At 35.7% G+C, this 25912-nt stretch overlaps 1 protein-coding gene across 1 annotated transcript; it reads right to left on the bottom strand.

The window, feature by feature from the left end:
* Positions 1-845: 845 nt before the first annotated feature.
* Positions 846-13798, bottom strand: LOC145681157 (uncharacterized). The gene is made up of 5 exons (XM_081752609.1): positions 12872-13798; positions 6168-6313; positions 4436-4723; positions 2213-2803; positions 846-1118 (listed from the first exon to the last, which is right to left on the bottom strand). The coding sequence occupies exons 1-5, from the start codon at positions 12936-12938 to the stop codon at positions 861-863; spliced, it is 1350 nt and encodes a 449-aa protein (XP_081608735.1). The 5' UTR covers positions 12939-13798; the 3' UTR covers positions 846-860.
* Between the last annotated feature and the right edge of the window lie 12114 nt (positions 13799-25912).

Genomic DNA, 25912 nt, shown 5'->3' with positions numbered 1-25912 from the left:
GGGTGACCAGATTCTGACAAGTGAAAAGTAGGACAGAAGCATAATAATAAATGATAGCCTGTGCATCGACAATACGTATCTCTTTGTTTCATTTCACGTTAACCTCAAGGCAATCATTCATTTTTAAGAAATCAACACATCTCCAAATACTTTCATGTCGAAATACAAGATTTTTGAAAGAATTTCAAACAATTTAATGGAGTATCAACAAAAACAATAAAAAAAGGTCACGATTGAACTATAAAGAATTTTCTCTCTGCCTATTCACAACAATGTATTTAGACAAGTAATACTACTGAAAGAAGCGCAAATACTTCACACTGCAAGTCGCAAATAGATGAATCAAATTTATTTGTACTATAATCAAATAATATCATTTGCATTATAATTAATTAGACACATAATTAATACATGCGCTTGTAGTTTATTTTTATGAACGTATAGTGAAACTTCGTTTAGGGCTAAAAACTTACTTTTTAAAATTGATTTTCAGAGTCTGGGATTATTTTAAGACATGACAGAAAAAGACTGGCACGAGGAAACTCCAGTTAAATTGATTGGCGTCACTGCTGTGACTTGAAATAAGTGACCAATCCTGCCTTACCGACATCTCAACAAGACTTTCTCAGTAAAACCAACTGCATTACAAAACAATGGTTTGTCGATTGTTTTATTTTCCTAACAATAATTTTTTGAGCAGTGTTGAAAAAAAAGTTTATCATTCAGAAAAAAAGTGCCTGTGATTCGATATGTTGTGAATAAAGAATGAAACATTAAAGTATTGCAAATAAATTTAATCAGGACTTTTAAAAAAAGGACAAATCTCAATTTTCTAGATGTCTTTGGAACACACAGGAAAGCTATTTGAAAAATAATACTGTACTGCGAAAATCAGTACGCCTGATCACCCTAGGTTTGACTGTATTACAAAAATAAATAGTGCTTGAAGCACTGTACTTACCATGAATAGCACAGATGTACGGTGCTGAAAGAGAATGTATTTCTTTCAAATTTCTTTTCAACTCCAACAAATGCAGAATTTTGTCTTGAAGCAGAACAATTCTGTTAAACAAATTGTCTTCAGTACCAGGGTAAAGGAAGGAGTAGTCCTCCAACAGCTGCAAAAAGAGCAACATTATTAGTAGTGAGGTATCACGATGAAATCTTAAATATGAAACAAGTGTAAAATTTCTCAGTAATGTTCCTACAGGAATGAAACATCAAGTTTTCCTATTCATTTTTCATAATAGTAATTAACGCATTAAAAGATAAGCAACCGATGTGTCAAACATAACAGGAAACGGGCAAACTTTTTTCTTAAAAAAATTAACCATTTCTGTACATTAAAATTACCTGCTTAAGTTTCTATTTTTCTTCAATATTTTGGTAATATACTGGAACCCTTTTCTGGAAGATTGCTACGATCAACATTCAAGTTGTGCAAAGCTCATGTAGGCCATTCTAAGTTCACAATGACTAAAACCAATCAAGTTCACATCCACTAAAAACATATTAACCTTTTGCCATGGTTCTTAAGAAAAATAAATAAATAAAATAAAAAATAAAAGACAAAATTTCACAGCACCAGCAAGCAAGTGCAAGGAGACTTCAATTTTAATCTACAGACATAGTTAATTATTTCTATGTGTCTTTTTTTTAATTCCTCACTTTCAAGTGGTTCAAGTTACCAAATTGGAAAGAGAATGAAGAAAATAAATTACAAAACTCGCATTTTTTACACAATGTTACAATTCAGCAATTTTACATATTCACAAACAACCAAATATAATAAGATGAAAGTAGTGGTCAAGGAAAGTAAAATCTACGTATCAAATCAAGACCACATCGTACCTTTCTCTAGCAGAATACATGATATAAAACTGTAGTATGGAAGGGAGAGAAATAGAATATAAAATACAATTAACATAATGTATATAGCTATTAACAGTCAAAATTTTGATGCAAAAACTTTAACTAAATCTAGCTCTCACAGCTTAAAACTGTGCCTGAGCGCAATTATGGGTGGAGCTGTTTCCTTGTGATAGTGGTCTGTACACATGTAAATCTTACATGTTTTTCCCCACCTCATTATTCGACCTATATGTTTTAATGAGGACAGCGTTGAATTGAAATGAACACGTGTTTTGTGAAAAATGAGACACCTCACTCAGTTGTTAAATACTTTGCAATAGTACAGTAACAGTGCACTTACCAATGTATAACCTTGTGGTGTTTTCAAAACAGGGTACAAGTCAAGGTAAGCACCAACCGTCCCAGGCTGTTCCAGGGCTTTCAATCTAGCTTCTGCTGTTGCTCTCCAATTATCGCACACAACATGCCAGGGATCTAGTGACGTTCTGAGCCACTGTAACTTCTCATCTATTACTGGGTCTGGAATGGGTTCTTCAACAATGTCTGTGTCGTCACCTAGTGAAGATGTAGGTGATGCAGAAGAGGACCTTCTACTTGGAATATCTCCTCTCTTTCTTAGAACTCTTCTTCTTGAAATGTAGGCCTCATACAACTTCCCAGAAGCATTGCGTTTTGTTTGGTAGTTCGTGGCTCCAATGTAAGCTGCGTAATACACAGATGGTGATTCTTTCCCAAAAATGGTTGCTATTTCATGTGCCCAGCGTGTAAATTCACCTCGTGTTATTAGCCGTGTCGGATTTTCTTCTAACTCATGCTTTACTATAAGTCGTGCTAAATTACACCTTGAAGCATTATCTAGTAAACCATTGTTCTTTTCTCCTTTAGCAAGAATGGCTTTTCCATCCAGTGTGCATTGCAATATAGTAAGCACCTGCAAGCAACGAAAGCATTATGAACAAGGATATCCATGAAGTCCCTAATGAAAGAAAACGAAAACAAATATATTTCATGGCTTGCATCTCCATTTGAAAACCTAATCACAGCAAGATTTGAGAAAGTATACACTGACCTCACATTTTCTGATTCATAAGCGTATTATTTTTATCTTTTTATTTCACTGTAGTTTGCATTTTCCTCTTACATTGTAAAGTGAACCTTCAAAACTTTTAATGAAATATAAATGTAGTGCAAATGTAGAGAATGAAAATGAATTATCAGTAAAAACAAGGTATAATTTCCCTTAAGGTTTCTTACACGAGTCCTCCAACTTGAAGTGTTACCTAAAATTACCTGAACTGAAGAGAATGTACATAGGGAAAACATGAGCATGAATATCTGATTATAATATCAGAGTGACTAATCAGAAACGCAAAATCACAATCAGGGTCTTTTGGGGAGAGTTTGTCCACAGGAAAAAGTCCCTGTATGTTCCATTATCCCACATTAATAGTACAATACAAGAAGGGATTCGACAAAACATTTCTTAAATAGCAGCAAGAGAGTGTATCTGAAAATAAAAAAAGATATGTACTTTTACCCCGATTCTTTACCAAATGTTTATTTCATTTATAGTAAACGAGGTTTCACAGAAAATTACTGTAGATTTTTTATGTTTAGATTAAATTATCATAAACGAAAACAAAATTCTGTAGTAAATTGGTCCCAAACTGTTGAAGTAAAAAGACCATTTCGTATAGCTATTACATATAGAACTCTCAACCCTCATATATACATCTGGAATTTCTAAGTAGTTCGCTTGTTCACTCAACAACGCAGATTTTCAGCCAAGCATGCTTCATCCACAGGTGGATCGACGCTGGTGGATTTCACTACACAGATTTTCATTTCAGTGTTACAGCAACTACGTTTTCTACTTTTCTCTCATGTTCACAATCTCAACCAAGTAGCTATAACAATATGTTTTGTATTTTATCTAGGTGCTCAACGTATTTGTAAACGTGAGAAAAAACTATACTGTAGTTCGTGTAAACCTTATGAAATCCACCTGTTGTAGTATTTCATGGATTCAGCTGACGACGAAGCACGCTTGGCTTTGAAACCTGGCTAGTGGCATGAAGTAACAGTGTAACTACTTGCAAATTCCAGCTGTATACAGAATGGGGTAAGGATAAAATGTCTGGTTATCGAAATGAGTGCAATTTTAAAAATTTGCTTAAGAAACTGTAATACCCTTTCCTTTATGATCTCAATTATAAAAATGAATGTGAAATCCTTCTCCCAAATCTTTAAAATTCACATTATACACATGCTACCAAAATGTGTTGTACTTTACTTATAAACTTATAAGATCCCATTTATGATTTCTTTGTATCAAGAAGGAACATGGATTGATAAATACAATATACAACCTAACATGTACGGAAAATTGTCATTTGGACATAAATCCACGTTCACACAGAAGAGGCATGCAAACAATTTTAAAAATGTTACATTCACAAAGCCATATTGATGTATTTCCCTTGAGCGATGATTGCTTTATTCAGTCCCATAAACATTCATGATTAAAACCTGTAGACATTTATTCCATTAAACCAAAACTTACATGATTTCCCTCTGATTCGCTGTGCCTGATTTGCTTTTCGCCTTCCACTGAGTGAGTGCAAGAAGTTGAACTGGAATTGGAAGGAAGAGACTGAATGTCAGAAGTATTTTGTCTGTTTTCTTCCTGCTGGTGTTCCTCTCGTAAATCTGCGGATGTTCCAGGAGTTTCTTCTAATCTATCTCTCTCTATTGCATTGAATGTTGATTTCCTTCCTTCACACCAAGAACTGTTTCCAAACGATATTGGCGTTGTTAAGTCAAGAAGCAACCTATCTGCTTCTTCCTGCAACTGAGTACAAACCTTAAAATGACTCACAAGAAGCATGAGTATTTAATAAACATGTGAATGCCATTTGCTAAAACACTACAAAGGACATGACTAATTTCTTAAGTACCACGTCAGACAAGAAGGAAACAAAAATGTGAGCAAACATATACTTGTGTTAAAGGAGGTACTATAATTCTAACTACTTGTCAATTTTCATAATGCGGCTCATACCAGGTACCACGGAAGGACCATTTTGCTGATATTAACGCATCTGATCAGCATTAGCAATGGCCAATGCAGATATGGATGCTTGCAATACTGATGGATGTTTGTGGAAAACTGAAGTGTGGGCAGTGATAAAGTCTGTTTGGCAAATCCATCAATGGTATATATCCATATCTAATGGTAGACATGGATCGTCAAATCAATAATATCGGTGTCGATAGCTAAGATTTCAAGAAGTATCAGAATGGTTGATACCTGACTTCAAAGGTATGTGGTATCAGTTAAAAACACAATTTAACAATACTAGTCCAAAACATTGATTTTTTTTTAAAGAGATCAATACACTTTTACACTCTAACATTTATTGAAACTAGTAATCCTTTGCAATATAATGCAAGACCAATGTTAACGACACTCTTGGCAACAGTATGACACTATTAACATTTAATAGTGTTTTAAAAAAGGGAAAGAGGAAGATCATTACATCTCTGAAAAGTAATAGAGAGAAATGATTGTCTGAAATGAGCTAATTATAATATCTCTCTCTTTTTTACAAGTTTAAAGTCTTTCATTTCCTACGGAAGCAATGCTCTTATGAATCGCAAGAAGAAGAATTGCATCATCAACTTGCCAGTTTTTGTGTAACAACTTAAAGCAACTATTATGTGAAATTTATCAGCGTAGGAGTACAGGAATTGGATTGGCTAATAGTAACATTCAATGGTGTTGGTATTGGCAAAATTAAGGTTAAATGGTATTAGCTGGGTTTCAATACCGCCATACAGGCACATTATTGCTATTGATCTATCACCAATTCTAGGGATGTATAGTTTTGTACACTTCACATCTAACAGATATTAGAAACATTTGTGGACGTTGACGCAAGAGAGCACACAGTCTATGATTTTCATAACATGAATGCGAAAGAGGAACTAAAAAATTGTTCTGGTTTGTATGTCTGCCTGAAAAAAAAAAGCACATTTTATTTATACTTATAACTTCTGTGGTTAACATGCATGATCACAAATAGTGGTGTTCACAGATTGCGCATTGAATTAAGCAAAATGCCTTCATCTTGAAAGAAGTCTGTCATACCTACTGTGTAGTTGAAACAGGTCACATCTACTTCCCGACTTCCATGTTAACGAGTCTATTTCTACTTTACAGTACGTGAACTACTGACAAATATAACATGAGGATTCCACTTATGATGTGTAGCTGACACACAAGAATAACCTACCCTCCTGTTTTCATCTGCTTTCTGAAGATCCTGTTTCCAAGATTTCCAGTTAACCTTGAATTTTACTCTTGGCCCTGCCTGAGGTATTAGCTGTTCGATGTCTCTATCCTCTAAGTGTTGAAGTGCAAAAAAATCTACACCATTCTCTGGAAAAGAAAGATACTTAGCCTCTTAAAGCACTGTTCAGGTTGTTTCTGACCCTCATTCTCTGCACCTACTTGTAGAAGCATCTTACATTACGTACTATTTTTCCTACACAAATGCAGAATGAGCAAATGTAATCATAATATTAACCATTTATACACTGCAATAGAGGTGGTGAAAGGGTAATTCAAAATATGACATTAACTGAAGAAATGCAACACCATAATGAAATTTATGGAATGGAAATAAAAATGTAACTTCATTCCACATTACATCAAAATAAACTCTGCAGTTCATTACTAAAAATGATAACCTATATTCTCGTGAACAAAAGAATTCATACAATGATAAACTTGCTTAGAGTTTTTATTTATACGTTTCAAAACTTCTAAGATTGTTGTGAGTAGGTAGGGTGCTTTCATGCGGTGAAAAACTTTGGCATATATACACATGATTGTGCCTAGTAATTTAACAATGTCATCTTTTCCCTTGTGTATTTTTATCTCAGCAATGTGATTTGTTATATTCTGTATTTTTCCACTAACGAAAGTCGAATCAAAATATAATCTTATGGAGCCCTTTTTACGTGTTGGCCCAATCTGCGAAACTATGCTTAAGAAAGGTACAAATCAACGAACATACGTTGAGGAAGACGACACTGCCCTAATGCATATGCTGAGGATCTTTACAGCATGACAACAGACAACTTCTGCTTCCTTTTGTTGATTAACGTTTCCATCCACTGTATGCGGAGCTTTGTGTTTATCAACTTGAAATACCTTCTTTTTAATGAGAGGGATATTAAACTTAGCGTAACCTACTCACTTTTGCTACATTTTTCCTGTTTATTGAGAGTGCTCACCATAGCAAAATTACACTACCGCAAACTTTAGAGTTTTTTCTGCCATATCTTCGAATAAAAAAAAATCAAAAAGCAAAGATTCAAATCACTAGACAATCTGATTTTGCATGTGACACCCTACCATAATTCATGTATTTGCTTGTGGTGTGCTGCTATTTACAGAACCTTCAAAAAAATGCTAAATTTACCGACAGTTGCAAATCGAAAGCTGATATATGAGTCGTAATAACAATATCACATGAAAATTAATATTGTCTAGTGCAGTACTTCTTTGCTTTTTGAATATTTTTATTTGTTTTGAAGATATTACAGAAAATTTCTAAAATTTTCGGTGGTGAAGACACTTAAGGTTTGGAGTATATGAGCGGAATCAACCCGCAATTAATGCTGACAGAGAGCGGCGGCAACCACGCGTTAACCAAGCATTGTCAACGCCTCTGGGCGCGATAACGCTGGCTTATTGGATCAATGGCTATAACACTGGATGGACTATATGAGCGTTAATAACGCTGCAGCGTTAGTGCTGAGGATCTCAATTTTCTTAGCAAATAAATAAATTGAACTTCTGTAATGATTTACTAAAAATATGTTGCTTAATCAGTGCCAGATTTACGTATAAAAGCAAAACGAGCTACGGCTTATGACCCCATTATCTTGCCCCCATTCCCGCAAAAAGTTACACGTATGCGAACTGCCTTATATATAAGTAAAAATTTCTGTGCCAGTTCGCCATAACAACAACAATCATCTTTATCAAAACAATTCTTAATGTTTACGTAATAACCTCCAATACCTAAGCTGAGGGTTTGGTTGGATAAGCACACTTACACTCAGATCTCCCCCCTTGCACGCAATGCTCAAACTCTTAAGACACTAGGTTGCATGTCATGCTGAATGCTTGGAACAATACATAGTTCAAAATTTCAAAGTCAGACGCACTCACCAATCCAAAAATGATTGCCAGTGTCACTTACACACAAGTTATGAGCCTCCCCCATCTCGCTCGCGGCCTTTGGTTTGACAAAGAAACAGATTACACCAGAGCATAAGATTTCAAAATCAGACAGTTAGATTCAGAATATATTCACATATAATCCTACATCTACATTTACTTATTTACTGTACTGAAAAGAAAAGCACTTAGGTGGCCAGTGATAACAGCATCTCGTGCAAATATGTATTTTTAAAAATATATTTTATGTATTTACTTATTTTATTTATTGACATTAGGGAGCCGCGGTGGCTCAGTGGTAGAGCGTTCACCTCTGGTGCTTCGGGTCCCGGGATCGATCCCAGCCCCCGCCAAGAGAAAAGGTGTACAAACACCGTGTGCGTGGGTTTTCTCGGGGTTCTCCCGTTTCGTCCCACTTTCTTCATTCCATCATTTCATTAATCTCTCATCATCACAGTCTCCTTTAGCCTAACCGGCATAAGCGTGGGACGTAAAACTCAAAAGATTTCATTTCATTTTTCGTTTTCTATTTACATTGTGACGTCATTGGTTAATCTATTCTAGGCAATGAGCTGTCCCCCAAGATGGGAAAGGAAGGGTGAATTACAACGTTGTGAAGACTTCACTTTCCATGTGCGTCGTGAAGACTACACATTTCGTGTTTTCTCTCAGTCAGTGACAATTAGTTTCGTGCCAACTAGAAACTGCGCAGCACTTTAAGTTTAGGCAGAAACCATTCCTGGTGAACGCTGGTCCCCAGTTTAGAAAATGAACTCCGTGGAGCATAATGTATGAACTGGATTGTGAAGCATGCCGTAGTGTATCCATGAATAGAGACGCAAGTAGGCTATAGCGTCCTTCAATATCCAGTTCATATATTATGCAGTGGGGAGTCCATTTTCTATACATAAATAAACTTTATCGCAAATGTCACTTACACCCCTTTGTCTCTCGCTGCCTCAAATCGATTTCTCCCGTTCGATAACGGGCGTATTTCTTTTAGCTAGTTAGGATTAAAAGTTTCTGGTTCAATTTTGATGTATTCAATGCCTCGTAGAGTTGATGCTATAATTAAATCAATGGTTATCCTACAAACTACTGAAATAAATTATGGAAGCGGCAACATTGAAATACTTTATAAAACGCTACTGTTCTACTACTGCATTTTGTACTCAATGGCACATAGCTTTCTAAATGTAGTCACTAGAATCAATACATACATTGAGGAGAATAGCGCATATTAAATTACAAGGTTGAATTCGAATAAACTATCCCATTGAATGTACAGAAAAACGAAATCCTTTCATTATCTCCTACAAGTGCAGGGAGATACCGACGTTTGTACAAAGAAAAGAAAATGAAATGAAATGAAATCTTTCAGTTTTACGTCCCACGGTTATGCCGGTTAGGCTAAAGGAGACGGTGATGATGAGTAATGAATGAAATGGTGGAATGAAGAAAGTGGGAGGAAACTGGAGAACCCCAAGGAAACCCACGAACATGGTGTTTGTCCACCACAAAGTCCACACGGCGCGAGCTGGGATTGAACCAGGGACCTCAAGCACCGGAGGTGAATGCTCTCCACTGACCCAAAACGCCCTCCATCATTTGAAAAGAGTAATTCCGTAAAATTACCGTAACTAATCCACTGAAACAAAGGAAAATGTGAATTTAGCTGAAAGAATCATGTGTGTGTGTAATTTGAATGGGGCACAAACACCGGGGTTTACTCGAGCAGACAGATCTACCAAACAGAAAACATAGGTAAAATACGATGGTAAAATTCTTCTTTTTCTGTGAAGATCTGAGAGTGTGAATAGAAGTAATTACTGTCAATGCACAGCATATTGAAATGAATTTTGAGCGGTTGTGAAAGAATTGTATGTGTGTGCGTCTGTGCGCTATTCCACTATCCTTGTTTATGCGTATATCCGCATCGTTGATGCGCCTGGTCCATACGAGTGCATTCCTCGCTCCCGCTCGGACCCTTGCTGCACTCCTGCCCTGACCCGGTTAGATAGCCTTCGTGCTTTTTAGTGGCCACCTAGCACAAGTTGGTTCATGTTTTATCCCCTGTACTTGTTGTCATACATCAACATTGTATTTATACTGAGCAGCAGGGTTGGCTGGTTTAAACCAGCTGTTTAAAAAAAAAACTGGTTTAAACCAAAAAACGAAAAATGTTCGTAAAAGTGTAACTATTCGTAAAATCTTGATGAACACACATTTGTGAACACAAGTGTGCGTATCACTTTTCACTCCCATATATTATTCGTACTATATTCAGACCTAAACACCCCATTCTTTACTCAAAGAGATTATATTACAAAAGGAACTTTTTTTATGTAACTTTATGGATGTTTCTTTTGTGATTTTTTTTATAGTTTGTTATTATTGTTATGCAACCAAAGGGAAATTCAAAACATTGTATCGTTTTAATAGTGTTTACTATTAATAAAATACATCGAAATGCTGTACTTTTTTGGGGAGGGGGTCATACAAACCCCACGAGAGGCAATGATTGCAATAACAAGAATATTTGGTAACTATTTATGTATAAATGGGTCAGAGCCAAAGTGGACTCAAATAATTCGTATCTTTATTCACTTTCCTTACTGATATATAAAGTAACTCGTTATATTTCTTTAACTTGGTTAATAAATGAACTGAGTTGGACTAAATTAGTTTTCTGTACTCCGTAGTACTTTGAAATTGTACATATGTAATTCTGTATAATGGTTCCACTTGTGCAATTGTTTATCTTTTTGTCCTTCTGTCCTAATGACTCCTGACAATTATATTAGCAAATATGTAAAGATCAGTTAACGTATTTTTATCAGGAGTCCTTAGTGACTCGGCAGACGTATCGCATTTTTGGCCAATTAGTCCCGGTTTCGAGTTCAAGTGGAAGACAATTCCTCTTGGATGTAAGCCGAGAAGCGGTTTGGATTCCACTTTAAGCTTATGTGACCCCTTCCAGCATAACTCGGTTGTTGCATACTAACACCAAGGCGAAACAAGCTTATTTCTGCCTATATGTGATATAAATATACAGAGCAAATTATTTAAACCAAAAAAACCTGGTTTAAACAAATTTTTTTTTTCAATAAAATCCATGGTCTTTGCCAACCCTGCTAAAGCAGTCCTCAAGCGAATTTGCAAGTAGTAATGGAGGTCCTTTAGTGCATACTCTACTAAAAGAAATAAAAAGCTCTAACGTAACCTGAAAATGTAAGAAATATATCAAAATTTGTAGAACTGACTGTTCGACTAATGCCAGAAAATCTTACAGAAAGTGACAATTACGTAAAGTATAAGACGTAGGGGATGGTTCTACACAGGTCCACCTATATAGATTAGTAGCTAGGATGGATCCTTTCTGTACCAAAATTTTAATATTTAATTTATATAATATTGCTGAGCGAGCGCCAGCGAGTGAAGGGGGGTTGGAGCCCCGCAGGGCACGTTGTTTTCTATCTTTACCACAGCTAAACGGGAAGGGAGACCTGTGTCCTAGAACCTTCCCATTTAGTTGCAACAAAGACCAAACACAACGTGCTTTGCGGGGCTCTTAACCCGCCTTCACTCGCTTACGCTCGCTTGGCAATAATATTTGAATTAAATATTAAACTTTGGTACAGAAAGAAATCAACGTACGTACTAATTTATATGGGGGACCTGTGTTCTAGAACCTTCCCCACGCATTCGCCCATAAGGTAAGTAGTAGTAGAGCAATTAATAATGAACAATGTACGGTGCGACGAATTTAAGGAGCAAACGACTTTTACAAAAAGAAATCTCCGTGTCGTGAAAGCGTTGGTTTTCCATAATGCTCGTTTACGCGTATACCCAACATCGCTGACGTGCCTACTCCCTACGGAGGCACTCCCGCGTGGGCCTCATTCTTAAGCTCCTTCCCAGATTCGCTTAGATAGCATTCGTGCTTATTAGTGTCCATCTAACACAGGTTGGTTGGTGTTTTACACAAGACCTCTTAACTGAATCTGCAACGAGGATTGCAAGTGCGCACTACAACAATGATTGCTGAACGTACAGAAAGAGAATACAGCGAGCATTATTTACATTAGTAATACTTCTTGCCTAAACAGATTTAGAAGTTACATTCATAGGAAAGGCAGTTACTGAAGCAGGAACCTACTGAATTAGTATGTTCATCACATGCATTCTAACATGAGTGCAACCAACATACTTGCATGTTTTTACAAAAAATAATGGTAATAGTATACACGAGAACCCCCTGATCTGCATTCTTCTGTGTTCTATTACCACTTCTACACGAAATACCATAAATTTTCTACGTAGTGCAATAGTAAGAAGTACCCATGTGCACAAGACCGATATGCGTTAAATCCCCCCCCCCCACACACACACAGTCATAGATAAAGTACAATGGCACTACACATGCCGATATAAAGTACAGGTACGTTTTTTTTATTTTCGTATGAGCCGATAAGTAAATAAAAGTCGCTTTATTGCCCCCTTTGTAAGTTCGTACATACTCAATGAATAATCCCTAAAAGTATGAGCGTCCTGCTCCTTTGGGAACTGATGCAGCTTCACGTATACTATATCCAAAATAATATTCATGTGTACACAAAAATTCTCCAGCTTTTATGTAATTTCTAGATCGTTAGAAAATAATCATTACTTTCAAGCAGGATAGATTGTCTTCTGCTGTCATGCTGATTGATTCAGGTTTTCTTATTTCTAATGCTAATTACTTACCCTTAAAAATGTTAACGTAATTGTTTAGTTTCCAAGTAGTCAGCAAATCTTCCACATACGCATCCATATTTTGCTTATAACAACACTTTCTTTCTTCTTATTTCTTCAAGCGCGATACTGACTATGACTTTCACACGAAAAATGGAGGCTCCCGCGTTTTGCCATACAGAATGGAATTGTGGGTAATAAAAATTTTGAGCCTCTTTCTTTGCAACTTTTATAACAAGAATAATGCGTTACTGTCTGTATTGTAATGTTAAAGTAACATGACAGTACAGACTTTAATACCAAACAACTGTATGATTACACAGAGTTAGAGGACTTTTTCCATTACTTACTGTAAATTATTCATTACTAAATGTATTTTTATCAATTTCCTGGGATATATAACATTATAATGACTTTCTATCATTCCTTTACGTACTTTTTTGTCCTGCTTTCCGATTGAAAGATCAGTTGTACGTAGAAATTGTAAGTAATCGTGCTTCCGTTACACAAATAGTAATGATAAAACAATTTGTCTCCTTACATAATGTCTGTATAGAACGGATTTGTTTGCTCTTTGCAGTGTAGAATGGGTAGATCTCATTATCATGACAAAATTTCATTCCTGACGTGAAGTTTGCACTTTACTACGAACATTTTTACATTATTCAGTTTCTTTTAACATTATAATGTAAAAAATGCATTACAAGGAAAATTTGTCCTTCTTCCTGCGATATTTTCCTTACTCATGTCAAAAAACACGTACTAGATAGGATAGCCTGTAATATTTTCATTCCTGAAAGACATTTATCTCTCTTGAATGACGTCACATTTTCTTTCCAGTCTGGAATGTACTCTTAACATTACAGAACTGAAAACCTTCCTGTCGTTACGTACATTTATTGCGTACTACAGATTTTTCATAAAAGACAAAATGCAGCATGTTGTATTTCCACTTCGCCACATGGTAAATTAACATTATAATGGTTTCAAGTCCAAATTTACGTAATATAAGTACGGAATTACGAAATAATCAACTTTACATGTCTTTACTGTTAAATTTTCTATGAAAATTTTTCTCAGTGTACCTCATCAAATAGAGATAGAGGCATCGCTGCCAATTGATATTTGAGATACTCGCGAAGATTCTCCCTCGAATGGTGCACATCTGCAATTCTACTGAACAGCTGCAATGGATTGATAGAGACAAATTGCTCTCTAATTTTGGTAGTATTCTTTGTACCAAATATTGCAATAGCTTTTCTCTTCTTTTCCAGTTTTACAGTTCCAAAGTAACCACCTATCATCTAGTTTAATGAAGCTTCACCAATTTTCTTTACTTGGTCAGAGTTTGACTGTCAGCAATTAAACCCTTGCAATGTTCATGAGTAAGTCCTTTGGTGCTGAATTTTCTAAGAGATCATGAAAGGATAACCAGCCAGACAGCTTCTTGGTGGTAGGATATAAGCTCAACATGTTTTATAATGCTTTGGTGACTTTTATGGGGATGAGAAACTATCTAGCTAATTTTGAGACTGTTATTCCTCGGCCTTCAGAAACTTTAATTGCTTTCATTAAAGTTTGATGAATGATCATATCCCATGCAACCCGACTTTAATATCTATTTTACTGCGAATGGCGAAATATCCTTGGTCAGTAAATTTGTTGTACACCTCAGGATTAATTTTCTCTTTCAAAGTTTCCATCTGCTGAACATACAGATGAGAACATTTAGCATAAAAGTGATGGCGAGCTACATGGAAGTACAGCAGCATGCAAATGCAGTTCTCAATCTCCAGTGCGATCCGCGTGGGTGTATTATAGTATGTGGTTAACTTGTTCGATGTATTGTAACCACGAAGAAAAACCGAGAATTTGTGGTTCTTTCTTCAGGAGGCGCGCTTATTCTGATACCCCCCCATGCTATGGAAAGTTTCATTACTATCTAGTGTTCTCCTATTGACGTCAGTGTTATCAAAGAGCCATTGAATAAAATGTAGGTCGTAATAATGGTTGTGAAGGACATTATGATATAATTGAGAATTTGTATCGACGAATCTCATTATAACTTGCACAAATTCCATGACTTTGAAATATATCAATTGGCTGCTAAGAACCAAAATGAAGCAGGCTATATACTCATATAGTAAGTTGACTGGGGAAAATGATCTCTGTTTTGGTGCTATCTTGAGATTACTTTTCTTCGGTGATGTCACTTCTTTGATCGTATGTTTTAGTGATGGTGGGTAAAATCGTTATGCCCCTCAAAGATTTGTTCTGCTTGAGGATATAACACATTATCATATTCTTCTGACTGAATATTTTCTTTAATTATTTTTGTTGTCATTAATATAGTACAAGCTCAATCACTTTCCTCGTTCTTTTCCTTCTTCTCATACCAAGCATCGTGTAAGTTAGAGTGGATTCCTTCCCATAACCAATGCACCCATCTGTAGCGATCAGTCGTTCACCAAATCTCTTATATGTTTTTCATGTTTTGTTTATAAATATAAATAAATATAAAAAATATAAAAAATGATACTTAACCACCAGATAGTGCTTTTTTTAAAAAAACATACCGCTAACAGCTAGTCTCACAACGAACTAAATATCTCGGAAAGTTATGATCCGATTTTGATTATTTTTCTTTTAAAATGTAGCTTATGAAACACAATCGAAAATGTATGAAAACATTTTCAAGATCTTTTTAATGATTTTGGAACTTAAGTGCAAAATGCTACAGAATGCTTTTCTGAAATGCCGAAATTATCAACTTTGGTCACAAATAACCGTTTTGGGTGTGATTTTATTTAAACGTATAATATAACAAATTAAAGTACAGTTACTGGAGAGTAAAATGGTATCTTTTAAATTAAAATATCGTTATTGATTTGCCAGATAGAGGCTGAAATAGTAAGCCACGAGCGCATGGGATGGCGGTCATCTTTGACCGCCATTTTCAGGATGAAGCTCACATGGTATATTTTGGGACTTTTGAGGTTTCATTGTGTTTGACACAAAGAGCAAATCCTGAAAATTTGAGCTTTTCTAGAATTATTTCAGCTCGAACCCCTTTTTGGGTGTTTGTTTACTGGGCTACTAGACAATCGTCTAACGAAATGCTGTTCAGCTCCGCAGTCACCTTTCTTTAATCAAAAAGAGAAAAACGGATGAAAAAAAAAACTGGTGTGGGTCGATGTATTTTCCTGTACATTAATTTTTTAGCAAAACGGTTTGATTTGATTTTATTCTATTTGAATGTAACGTCCCTTTTAGCAGCTATATGAAACGTGGACCTCCAGCTTAATGTGGTTTCCGTACGAGATGTGCTCTAACCGGGAATCGAACCAGGGTTTCCCAAGCCTATTTCTTTTGGCACCGTTAAGTATATTAGTTCGAGGTAGTTCCAAATCTTATTAAACGAAGAGTTTATTATTCTAGGTTTCAATATTGAATTTCTGTAATTTGGAAGTCGACCGTATTTTCATTGTAGGAAATAAAAATAAACATTTTTCTTTAATATTTCAGTGGCTGCAATAACATACCTTCGGTATTTGCAAATAGGACAGTTTGTTAAAGTAAAAGATGATTCTCAGATTCAATGGTTGAACAGAATTGGTCTTCAAGTTGTACTTGTTGCGTGTGTTGCAGCAAGCATTGTGGCAAGTGTTCCTACGACAGTGTTTCTATTACTGCATTTATCGCTTGTAACTTTCTGTATGATTGTTTACATATCTTATATGTGGATCCAGGTAAGTTGTAGTAAAGAGTTTTGTTTTGGTTCTTTTTTTCTAGTTTAAAATAATACATAAAATATTGTGCATTCAATAAATCTTTGATCATTTTCCGAAATAAAGATTACAAATAAACAGGACCGGATTTAGTGTTTTGCCGTCTTTTGGCCGAAAAGTGTGTTGTCACTAGGTAGAAAGATGTTCACTTGCGACCTGCAAAGTTTTAACGCAATAAAATAATAATAATAATAATAATAATAATAATAATAATAATAATAATTTTATGCAAACTTTCGTTTCAACATTTTTGTACAGATTCTAATGAGATCTGTATAATGATAGCGTCCAAAATGCGGCGTAGGACCGAAACAACATAAGGTCGAAACTTCAGCTGAGAAACCTGATGGCTCCTACACCTCTGTTTCGGCTCTATGCTGTTCCAGTCCTATGACGTTTCGGTCTTATTATACAAATGTAACCCATAGCGTGTTGTGAGAGACACATGCACAGAGACGTATAGGGGCGATTAGCCACGCATCAGCCCATTAGCGTTCACACTACCCGACCTACGTTATTGTCTAGTGCAAAATTGCTCTCAACTTCAACCACCATAATTGAAGCCAGTAGACTCGTTAAAGTAATTATTAATTGAAAAGCGTCTACTCTGACTTCAACAATTTATTATTATTTTTCGACTTTTTACGTGTTTGTTAAGTTTTCATCCGAAGTGCAGCCCTAAGCCAAAGCCTAGTGGAAAATCCATACACTATTAAAATTACACTTTCTGTTTATTACAAAATAAATACAAGTATAATTTAAAAAGTAGTTAACAAAGAGTCAAGATAATATGATAAGTCATCAATTACCGTTGAGTTCATTTTTCTAGTCTATGCCTTAACCTAGATTTTTGGGTAATTCATATTATAACGACACTGTAATTTCTAAGGATAGCAACGCTGAAAATTCTTCCGATTCGCGTCTTCGAGTGTAGAATAACATTATCTATTATTGAGATAAGTTAGATTCTATTATTTCTTTTCAATTACGAAAAACTGATGAAAGAAAAATGGTTAGCTATTGTATCATTTTTAGTAGTCTGCCCCGTTAAGAAAATTATGTTTGGAAAATGCAATTTTCAAGAAGCAGGGATGAATGTTCCATAACTAGTTGATGTAAGTAAAGAGCTTTGAGTTACAATTCAATTCGAAAACAAAAATATCTTCAGTCTAGTCAGAAGTTCAATTTCAAAAACTGTCAGATTTCTCTGCCGTTCCTGTAGAGCGGCTGTATCCATCCGTCTGTCCGTGCGTCAGTCTGCTGACAAGAGTCAGATTAAAAGCTACATAACAGCGAAAAACAGTTTCTTATGGGTTCATTGCCACATAAATAGTTTCTCTCTCATCTACGAGAATGATCTAACTCTACGAGAACCAAATCGGGTACGATTTTCCAGTTACAACTTTAATCACCAAAGAAAGAAAAAAATGGTAATGGAAAGGTTGAAGAGACTCTCATATGTAAATTTAATACCGGAAAAATAAATCCATTCTTATCTATTTTCTTAAACCGAAAGTCTAGAAATGTATTAGCACTTCCGATTCCAATATTTTTTCATGGAGCAGGAACGGCAATACGAGTCTTTTTTTTCTTTTTTCTTTTTTCTTTTTTTCTTTTTTTTTCTTTTTCTTTCTTTTTTTTTTTAAATGAGGCTCCTAAGAACAAATTGATCTCCGCTAATATTTTTCTATCGAAGCGTGGAGAAGTAAAATACACAAGGTACAACTTTTGATTTCAATATCAATTCGTACAGAGTAGTTATGGTCAAACAGCGGCCCACGAGCCGCATCCATCAGACGAATAAAAATACTAAGAAAACTGTATGCTATGCGTTTCTTTAACTCCATGCCTAACAGAAAGTGTATAGCAGGCCATAATGAGACGAGGCAGGCTCATATACGTATACTTTGTTTGACTTTTTTGGCTGCCAATTCAATTCTCATAAGAAAGGCCTTAAGTACCGGGTACATTTACAGACTAATGCATAAAGTTCAACAGTTACTGTTCCGTCCTCCTAACTCAAGTTTCAATTGGCCTAGAAATAGTAAAACAAAAAGCAGAATCCGCAGAATTGGAAAGAAGATTCACAAATCACAGGTATTACATCATCTGTTGACATTCAGTGAACCGTTACCTCAGAAGGAACAAGGAAAATGGAAAATGATCACCAAGTACTTTGTGTTATCCGACAATAATTTACAAATCAGCCATCGCTGCTCTAAAACAAAAACTGAAAAAAAGACGAGGAATTGTTTTTGATATGGATTAACACTAGAATGCTCGCACTTCCGACATGCCCAGTGGAACAAAAATGTTCCACTTCTTTCGATTCTATAGCAAATAAAATATATTTTTCAAAATATTAATATTATATACCTTAATCCACAATAAACTTCAACAGAGACGTATCACATTATTCTAGCATTGTTGTGAGGCAGGGGAAATGGGGGAGGGGTAGCAGGCTAGAGTGAAGAATATATGGAATTAAGTTCAAGTGCTTTTATTTTGTATGAAAATTTTACGTTACATCTGAACTATATGCTCCAGCGCATTTATTTGTTTTCTGCTCATATTTCAAAAAGTGTGTGCATGGAATAATATTTTTTAAACTAATAAATGCGAAAAACCTAACAGAAATTGAAAAAATGTTTTGTGGAAAGTGTTCATTTGAATTGCTACACCACCGTCCTCAAGGTGCAAACAGTATTATCAGTTTGCATGACATGCAACACATACAAATGTTTTCATTACTTTCGCAGTACACTGTTTGCACACAACTTTGTTGCAAGACGTACACACATTGCATGGTCGTCCACAACCCACTTTACACTTCTTGCGTACCTCACAACGTCTTCGTGTAGTTTCCGTAGAGCTGGAAAATGTTGATGTTCTAGGTGTCTGACTCACCTCTCTATTCCTTCCTATCATGTACCTTTCTGCCAGTTCTTCTGCAAGTTGCAAAATAAATTTGCGACGTTCAATAACCTTTCCGGTGACCATCTTGAACAGCACCCAGGAATTAATTGCTGTCAGGTCCAGTAAGTTACAAAAAGTGTGTACAGGCCATCGTCGGCTGGCAGGCTTCACAGAATATTTGCAAGCCATCACGTCAACTGAATCTACACCGCTCTTTGTCTTGTTGTAATATATAACAATTTCAGGTTTCTTCTTGCCATCTGCTTGCAGTTCCATTTGTGGATGCATTGTGCTCAGTATCATGACACTTTTGTTCCCTTTTGCCTGGTAAACCGTGAGGGTAGTTTGTCCATGTTGCAACACCTGTGTGTAATGTAAAGAAGCCTTTGATTTTTTTCACAGAAACTGGAATCTCCCTGCGTGAACGATTCATAGTTCCTACTAGACTAGTAGAAGCAAAACGTAGTCTGTTAGAAAGTGCTACCGAAAGTAATTGTTACACGTGACATTTCTTCCTTTCTTCAAGAAGGGCTAAACTAGTTTCGTCGCAACATATTCTGAAAGTCTTTCCCGTGCCGGACGAAACTCATGTTTGCCCAGGTAGAGGAAGGCATTTATTACATATTTTGTATCATTGTCCACGGCTACCCAAAACTTTTGCCCATATTTATCGGGCTTGGACGGCATTTATTGCGTGAAAGAACCTTTAAATCAACCGCCTTAAAATCTTCCACGTGCGTTTTCTGGAAGGGAATTTTCAGATGCGCTAAAAGTGTTATCTTTTCTTCATTTTTTAATTTAAATCTGCAACATTAGTGATTAAGCAAGGTCCAACATGAAGAATCAGTCGTTAAACAGGGCCATTTCGAGCATAAAGTCGTGGTCTGTCTCTGGTGGAAGTAGGAGGGGGTAATTCATTTCGACTTATTTTCAAATGATTATAATGTCAATGACGATCTTTATTCCGAACGGTTAGGGCAGATATATACTGGACTACGCCAAAAATATCCTGCATTGGTGATCCAAAAGCGTATCCTGCTGCAGTCCTGAACTTTCCAGCTCTGATTACTGCTTGTTTCAATCTATGGCGCAGAGGTGGAATTAACAGTGGCTGACTTCTTTGCCTCTAACAACAAACCGTGATATCGACGTGGAATTCACGAATTGGCCGAGAGGTGGCTGCAAACAGTCCAACACGAGATGTTATACTTTGAATCTTAATCTGATTTCGTTGTACGTAATAAATATAAGTATGTTATGTATCAGAATACTACAAGCCTTATGACTGAACCTTGTACTATTGTCATTACTTTTAAAAAATCAATCGTTACGTGATTACAATTTTATATGATGTTTCCAGGTGTATTTTTCGTATCAGCTGTATCCTCGCTATAACTCGAAGATGCTGGCGCATTGCAAAGCGATATCAACAGTTGTTTGCACGCTGGGATTCATAATCTTGCTTTTAACGGGAATTCCTGCTTACCTGCTGTTCAAAGGTAAAATTTCCCATGGATTTCATTTTGTAAGTATAGAAGTGTCTGAAGAAGGATATGCTAGATATCCGAAACAGTTACAAATTATAATTTAAAATAAAGTGGGTTTTAAGTTTTGGTCAGTGTCTCTTTTGTTAAAATAATCAATCCAAAGCCATGAATAGTTTTACTAAGTAAGTATAGAATACAAACAAGTGAAAAATCTCTTAACGGACACTTTCGTACTACGATTTTTTTTTTCGTCCCGGCAAAAATATACTGGTAGGTGAATTAAGATGCAGACATGGGCAGTCTTCTTTCCGCATAATCTTTCTTCTCATAACAGACAAACTATTTTTTTTCAGTTTAACGTCCCACAATTACACCCTTTAGACTAAGGGAGACGGATGATTACGGCAAGTGAATGATGCTGGAAGAATTAGTGGAATGAAAATGTTGAAGGAAACGTGAATACCCTGAGAAAAAACACAGATACGCCTTCTACCACAAACTTGGCCGAGGGACGAACCCACACACTAGCGCTAAGCGCTTTACCACACAGCTATCGTGCCTCCTCCTTAACGGAAAAGAATTATTCTCAGTTCATTTACATATTTAGCACAGTGGTAATTTTAAAATAAATCCGCCGTACATGACGCAGTAGACTTTAAAAAATGTCTTTGTCATAAACTAATGACTTGTTCAATCGTCCCTCCGCAAGTAAAAGAAGGCAAGGGAGGTGGCTGTCCCACGGTGACATCCTCTTCCGACTCATCTGCCCGCTTAGATGTACTTGCATAGTAATGTTGGTTAAATTTTACAAAACTTTTATTTTCCATAGAAAGGAAAACAGCTGCTTCCCCTAGAAACAAATTCTCTGCACCTCCGCTTGGCCCCAAATGAAATTAAAGCTGGGTCGTCGTCACTGATCTCCACACAAAACAAATGCAACGTGAAGTTGAAATTCTTTTCTCTGCGTAAAATAAATTCATTTTGGGTTGTACTTTTAGAAAGTTTTCAATAAATAAAAACACTCATCTTGTCGCACCGCTAAGAATTATGTAAAATCCTACACAACTTCCCTTTCCTGAAAAACTCATTCATTTCTCCTTGGGGCTTCAATCTCGCTTCAATCTCAACGAAAAACAAATAATACTGTTAGTTAATGAAATTTAAACAAGGCATATTTTTACAATTCATCGTATTTCGAAAGTCCCGGAAATAATTCAAAAGTTCCTCTAGTAACTGGAATACTGAGAAAAATTATATTGATATTAGGCTATATATGTACATCTCACAGGGTCGTTATTCAGAGATTTCTTTGTTTTTATTAATGCAAAAGCTCGGGAAGATTATACTGATGTAAAATCTCCTCTTTAGGTTGGAGTTAAGTCTTATAAGATGGAATCTACCTACAGGTAGAGTCGTAGCTACGGGACGGGGGGAGCGGGGCCGTCACCCTGGGCGCTGATAGCAAGAAGGCGCCGAATAAGCAAGCAGGAAGAAAAATTGTGGAAAAAGAATAAACGACGCGACGCCCCGTAAAAGTATTGTCGCCCTATTAAGTCATTACTGTTGTCGGTTTGCAAAGAAATGCATTTGGTGAAAATTTTGTTGTTTGCTACGCTCGTAACCCAAAAATTTCAATAAGTGTCTCAACAAGTTTTTATTATATATCATTTGTTAATAATAAGTCCGCAGCAAAAAACCTGCAACATGAGCATGTAAATTTATTGTCAAACGACACCTAATAGCGCAGAGAATCAACACGTCTAAGTCTCACGAATCACGCCAGAAAAACCTCGGCGTCTTCCCCTGCACACTTATTTTGGAGCAAAAGACTTCGTCGTTTCACAATAAATTTACATGCTCATGTTGCAGGCTTTTTGCTGCGGACTGTACAAGGTGCCAAGCAATCACTTATAGTGCACGCAGGAGCGTTTTCAAAACCAGAGACGGTCAGTCTGAAATACGTGTTTCGGCGTTTCGATTGTGATTAGTTTGGTTAGTCAATCCCGCTTTTCTACCGAATCGGATTAATCACGACGCGATGGTGAGAATGAAGGTATGAAAATGAGAGGGGTGAAGACACACACAAGCTGCCATTTGCGCGGGAATGTTAAAAGTGAAGGTAAACGAGAGGACTTTTGTACAAGAATAAATATTGACTACTTTTGGCTGTTGCAATGGTCTGTCCAAGCTGCTTGATAAAAATTCAGCACACCATAACAATGAAAGCTAGCTGCTTTTCTTATATGTTAAAAAAGAAGGACAATTTTGTTACAAAGTGGTTGCCAGTTCCGACGAAATGGGTATCATTGTTCTCCGATTGACACGCACATTTCTGAGAAATACAACCTTGAGGGGGAAAATTGACAACAAATTAAGATTTAGGGTAATATAAAACATTTGTCGAATGAGACGAAATGGTATCATCCAATTAATTAATTTATTATTATTATTATTATTATTATTATTATTATTATTATTATTATTATTATTATTATTATTATTATTATTATTATTAATCATAATAATAATAGCTTTGTAGTTATTGATGTAGTAGAAGTCGTCACGACTCAAACTCAACTTCGTTCTAATCGACAACTGGTAACAATTGCCGAAAATCTATGGTTCTTAATTCTTCTATTTAAAATTGTACTTTCGAGAAAATTTATTTGTTATTGCTATACCTCCATAGAATTCTATACAATCACAGGCATCTCCTGCAAGTTCAGAACTGGGGGAAATTAGGAATTAGATTTTTGGGCTGCCGGCAACATATAAGACCATATAGCCCGTCATGTAGACGAGGGAAGATGTCCCTCGGCGATCACACTATTTGAATAAAGAGAAGGAAGAAAGGATAAGGGAACGAAGGAAGGGACCTGGGACCATTATGGTAGGTACCATCCCGGGATTTACCTCATGTGAACGAGAGAAACTCAGGGTCAACCTCACTCAAGATGGCTGGCCTGAAAAGAAGTTACACTTTTCGAGCGAGTGTCCCCACCGGGAATCGAACCCGGAGTCACTCACACCAAAGGGGAGAGCGCTAGCGACTACGCCCGCGGGGCCATTCCAAGTCCAGGACTGGTCATCATTCTCCAAGATACTGGACCTCATGTTAATATTCCTAGTTAAAACTGTATTTTATGATTGCTAGCTAAAACTGTGTTTTATGATTCCTAGTTAAAACTGTATTTTATGATTGCTAGTTAAAACTGTATTTTATGATTTCTAGTTAAAACTGTATTTTATGATTCCTAGTTAAAACTGTATTTTATGATTCCTAGTTAAAACTATATTTTATGATTCCTAGTTAAAACTGTATTTTATAATTCCTAGTTAAAACTGTATTTTATGATTCCTAGTTAAAACTGTATTTTATGATTCCTAGTTAAAATTGTATTTTATGATTGCTAGTTAAAACTGTATTTTATGATTCCTAGTTAAAACTGTATTTTATGATTGCTAGTTAAAACTGTATTTTATGATTCCTAGTTAAAACTGTATTTTATGATTCCTAGTTAAAACTGTATTTTATGATTCCTAGTTAAAACTGTATTTTATGATTGCTAGTTAAAACTGTATTTTATGATTCCTAGTTAAAATTGTATTTTATGATTCCCAGTTAAAACTGTATTTTATGATTCCTAGTTAAAACTGTATTTTACGATTCCTAGTTAAAACTGTATTTTATGATTCCTAGTTAAAACTGAATTTTATGATTCCTAGTTAAAACTGTATTTTATGATTCCTAGTTAAAACTGTATTTTATAATTCCTAGTTAAAACTGTATTTTATGATTCCTAGTTAAAACTTTATTTTATGATTCCTAGTTAAAACTGCATGTGTAGTTATGGATGTACATGTAAACTACTTGCGTGCTAGTGATATCCATGAGAATATATTTAAAATATATCGCTTATTAAGGGTCGTATTAGTCCTGGAGATGCTGAAATATGTTAGTGAGTGCAAGGAAAGATTTAGTTCTAATATTTCTTCCTAGGTGACAGCACCTTACTAACAGAAAAGAAAAAAATGCGCTTTATCAGTAGATGGCAGGCCTAAAGGATCATTCAATTACAATACATATGTATTTCTTTTGACAATAAACAATTATCAACATCGAAATCGAAAAACCTTTGACTTTCATCTCCGGTCAGTGTTGCCAACCTGAAGTAGCATAAAATCTCTTCAGAATATCAGAATTTCCCTTTTTCATTCCAAATTTTCCACAATGCACATAATTGTTTTTATAAGTAATGTGAATGTTCTACTTTTCTCGCGCAGAATAGCTATGAACTATATAACGGTCTTTTATAGGTATATGAGCACGCACATAGAAATATGACACTTGGAACGAAAGGAGTAAATATAAACCAAATAATACCCATTTCGTCCGACTCCATAACTGAAAATCATGCTTACATTTTTCCTCACAAATATTATATATATATATATATATATATATATATATATATATATATATATATATATATATATATATATATATATATATATATATATGATGTGAGGAATCATCTCATAATTTTTCGGTAGAATCCATTAACACACTATATATGCTAAATCACTCAAGTGCAGTGTATAGTAATATATTACAGCTTTAAAAAGTCGCATGCTTTCAATTTCAATAATCTACTTAAAGGAAACAACTATTTGAAATGGAAACCGGAAGATGGTGGATGGGAACTGCACGTCATTAGCAGTGTAGCAGAGTGGGTTTTACTGAATGCATTCCTTGTCTTCTTAGCAACGTTCTCCTGGGATTTTAAAAGGATGAAACTACAGAGACCTGAGGTGAGCATTTATGTAATTTATCAACTATTGGGGTAAGTTTTAAACATATT

Source organism: Thermobia domestica, chromosome 3 (genome assembly GCF_964235325.1).
Source record: "Thermobia domestica chromosome 3, izTheDome1.hap1.1, whole genome shotgun sequence".
In the NCBI taxonomy this organism is placed as follows: domain Eukaryota; kingdom Metazoa; phylum Arthropoda; class Insecta; order Zygentoma; family Lepismatidae; genus Thermobia; species Thermobia domestica.
This window is presented reverse-complemented; position numbering and strand designations above follow the sequence as displayed.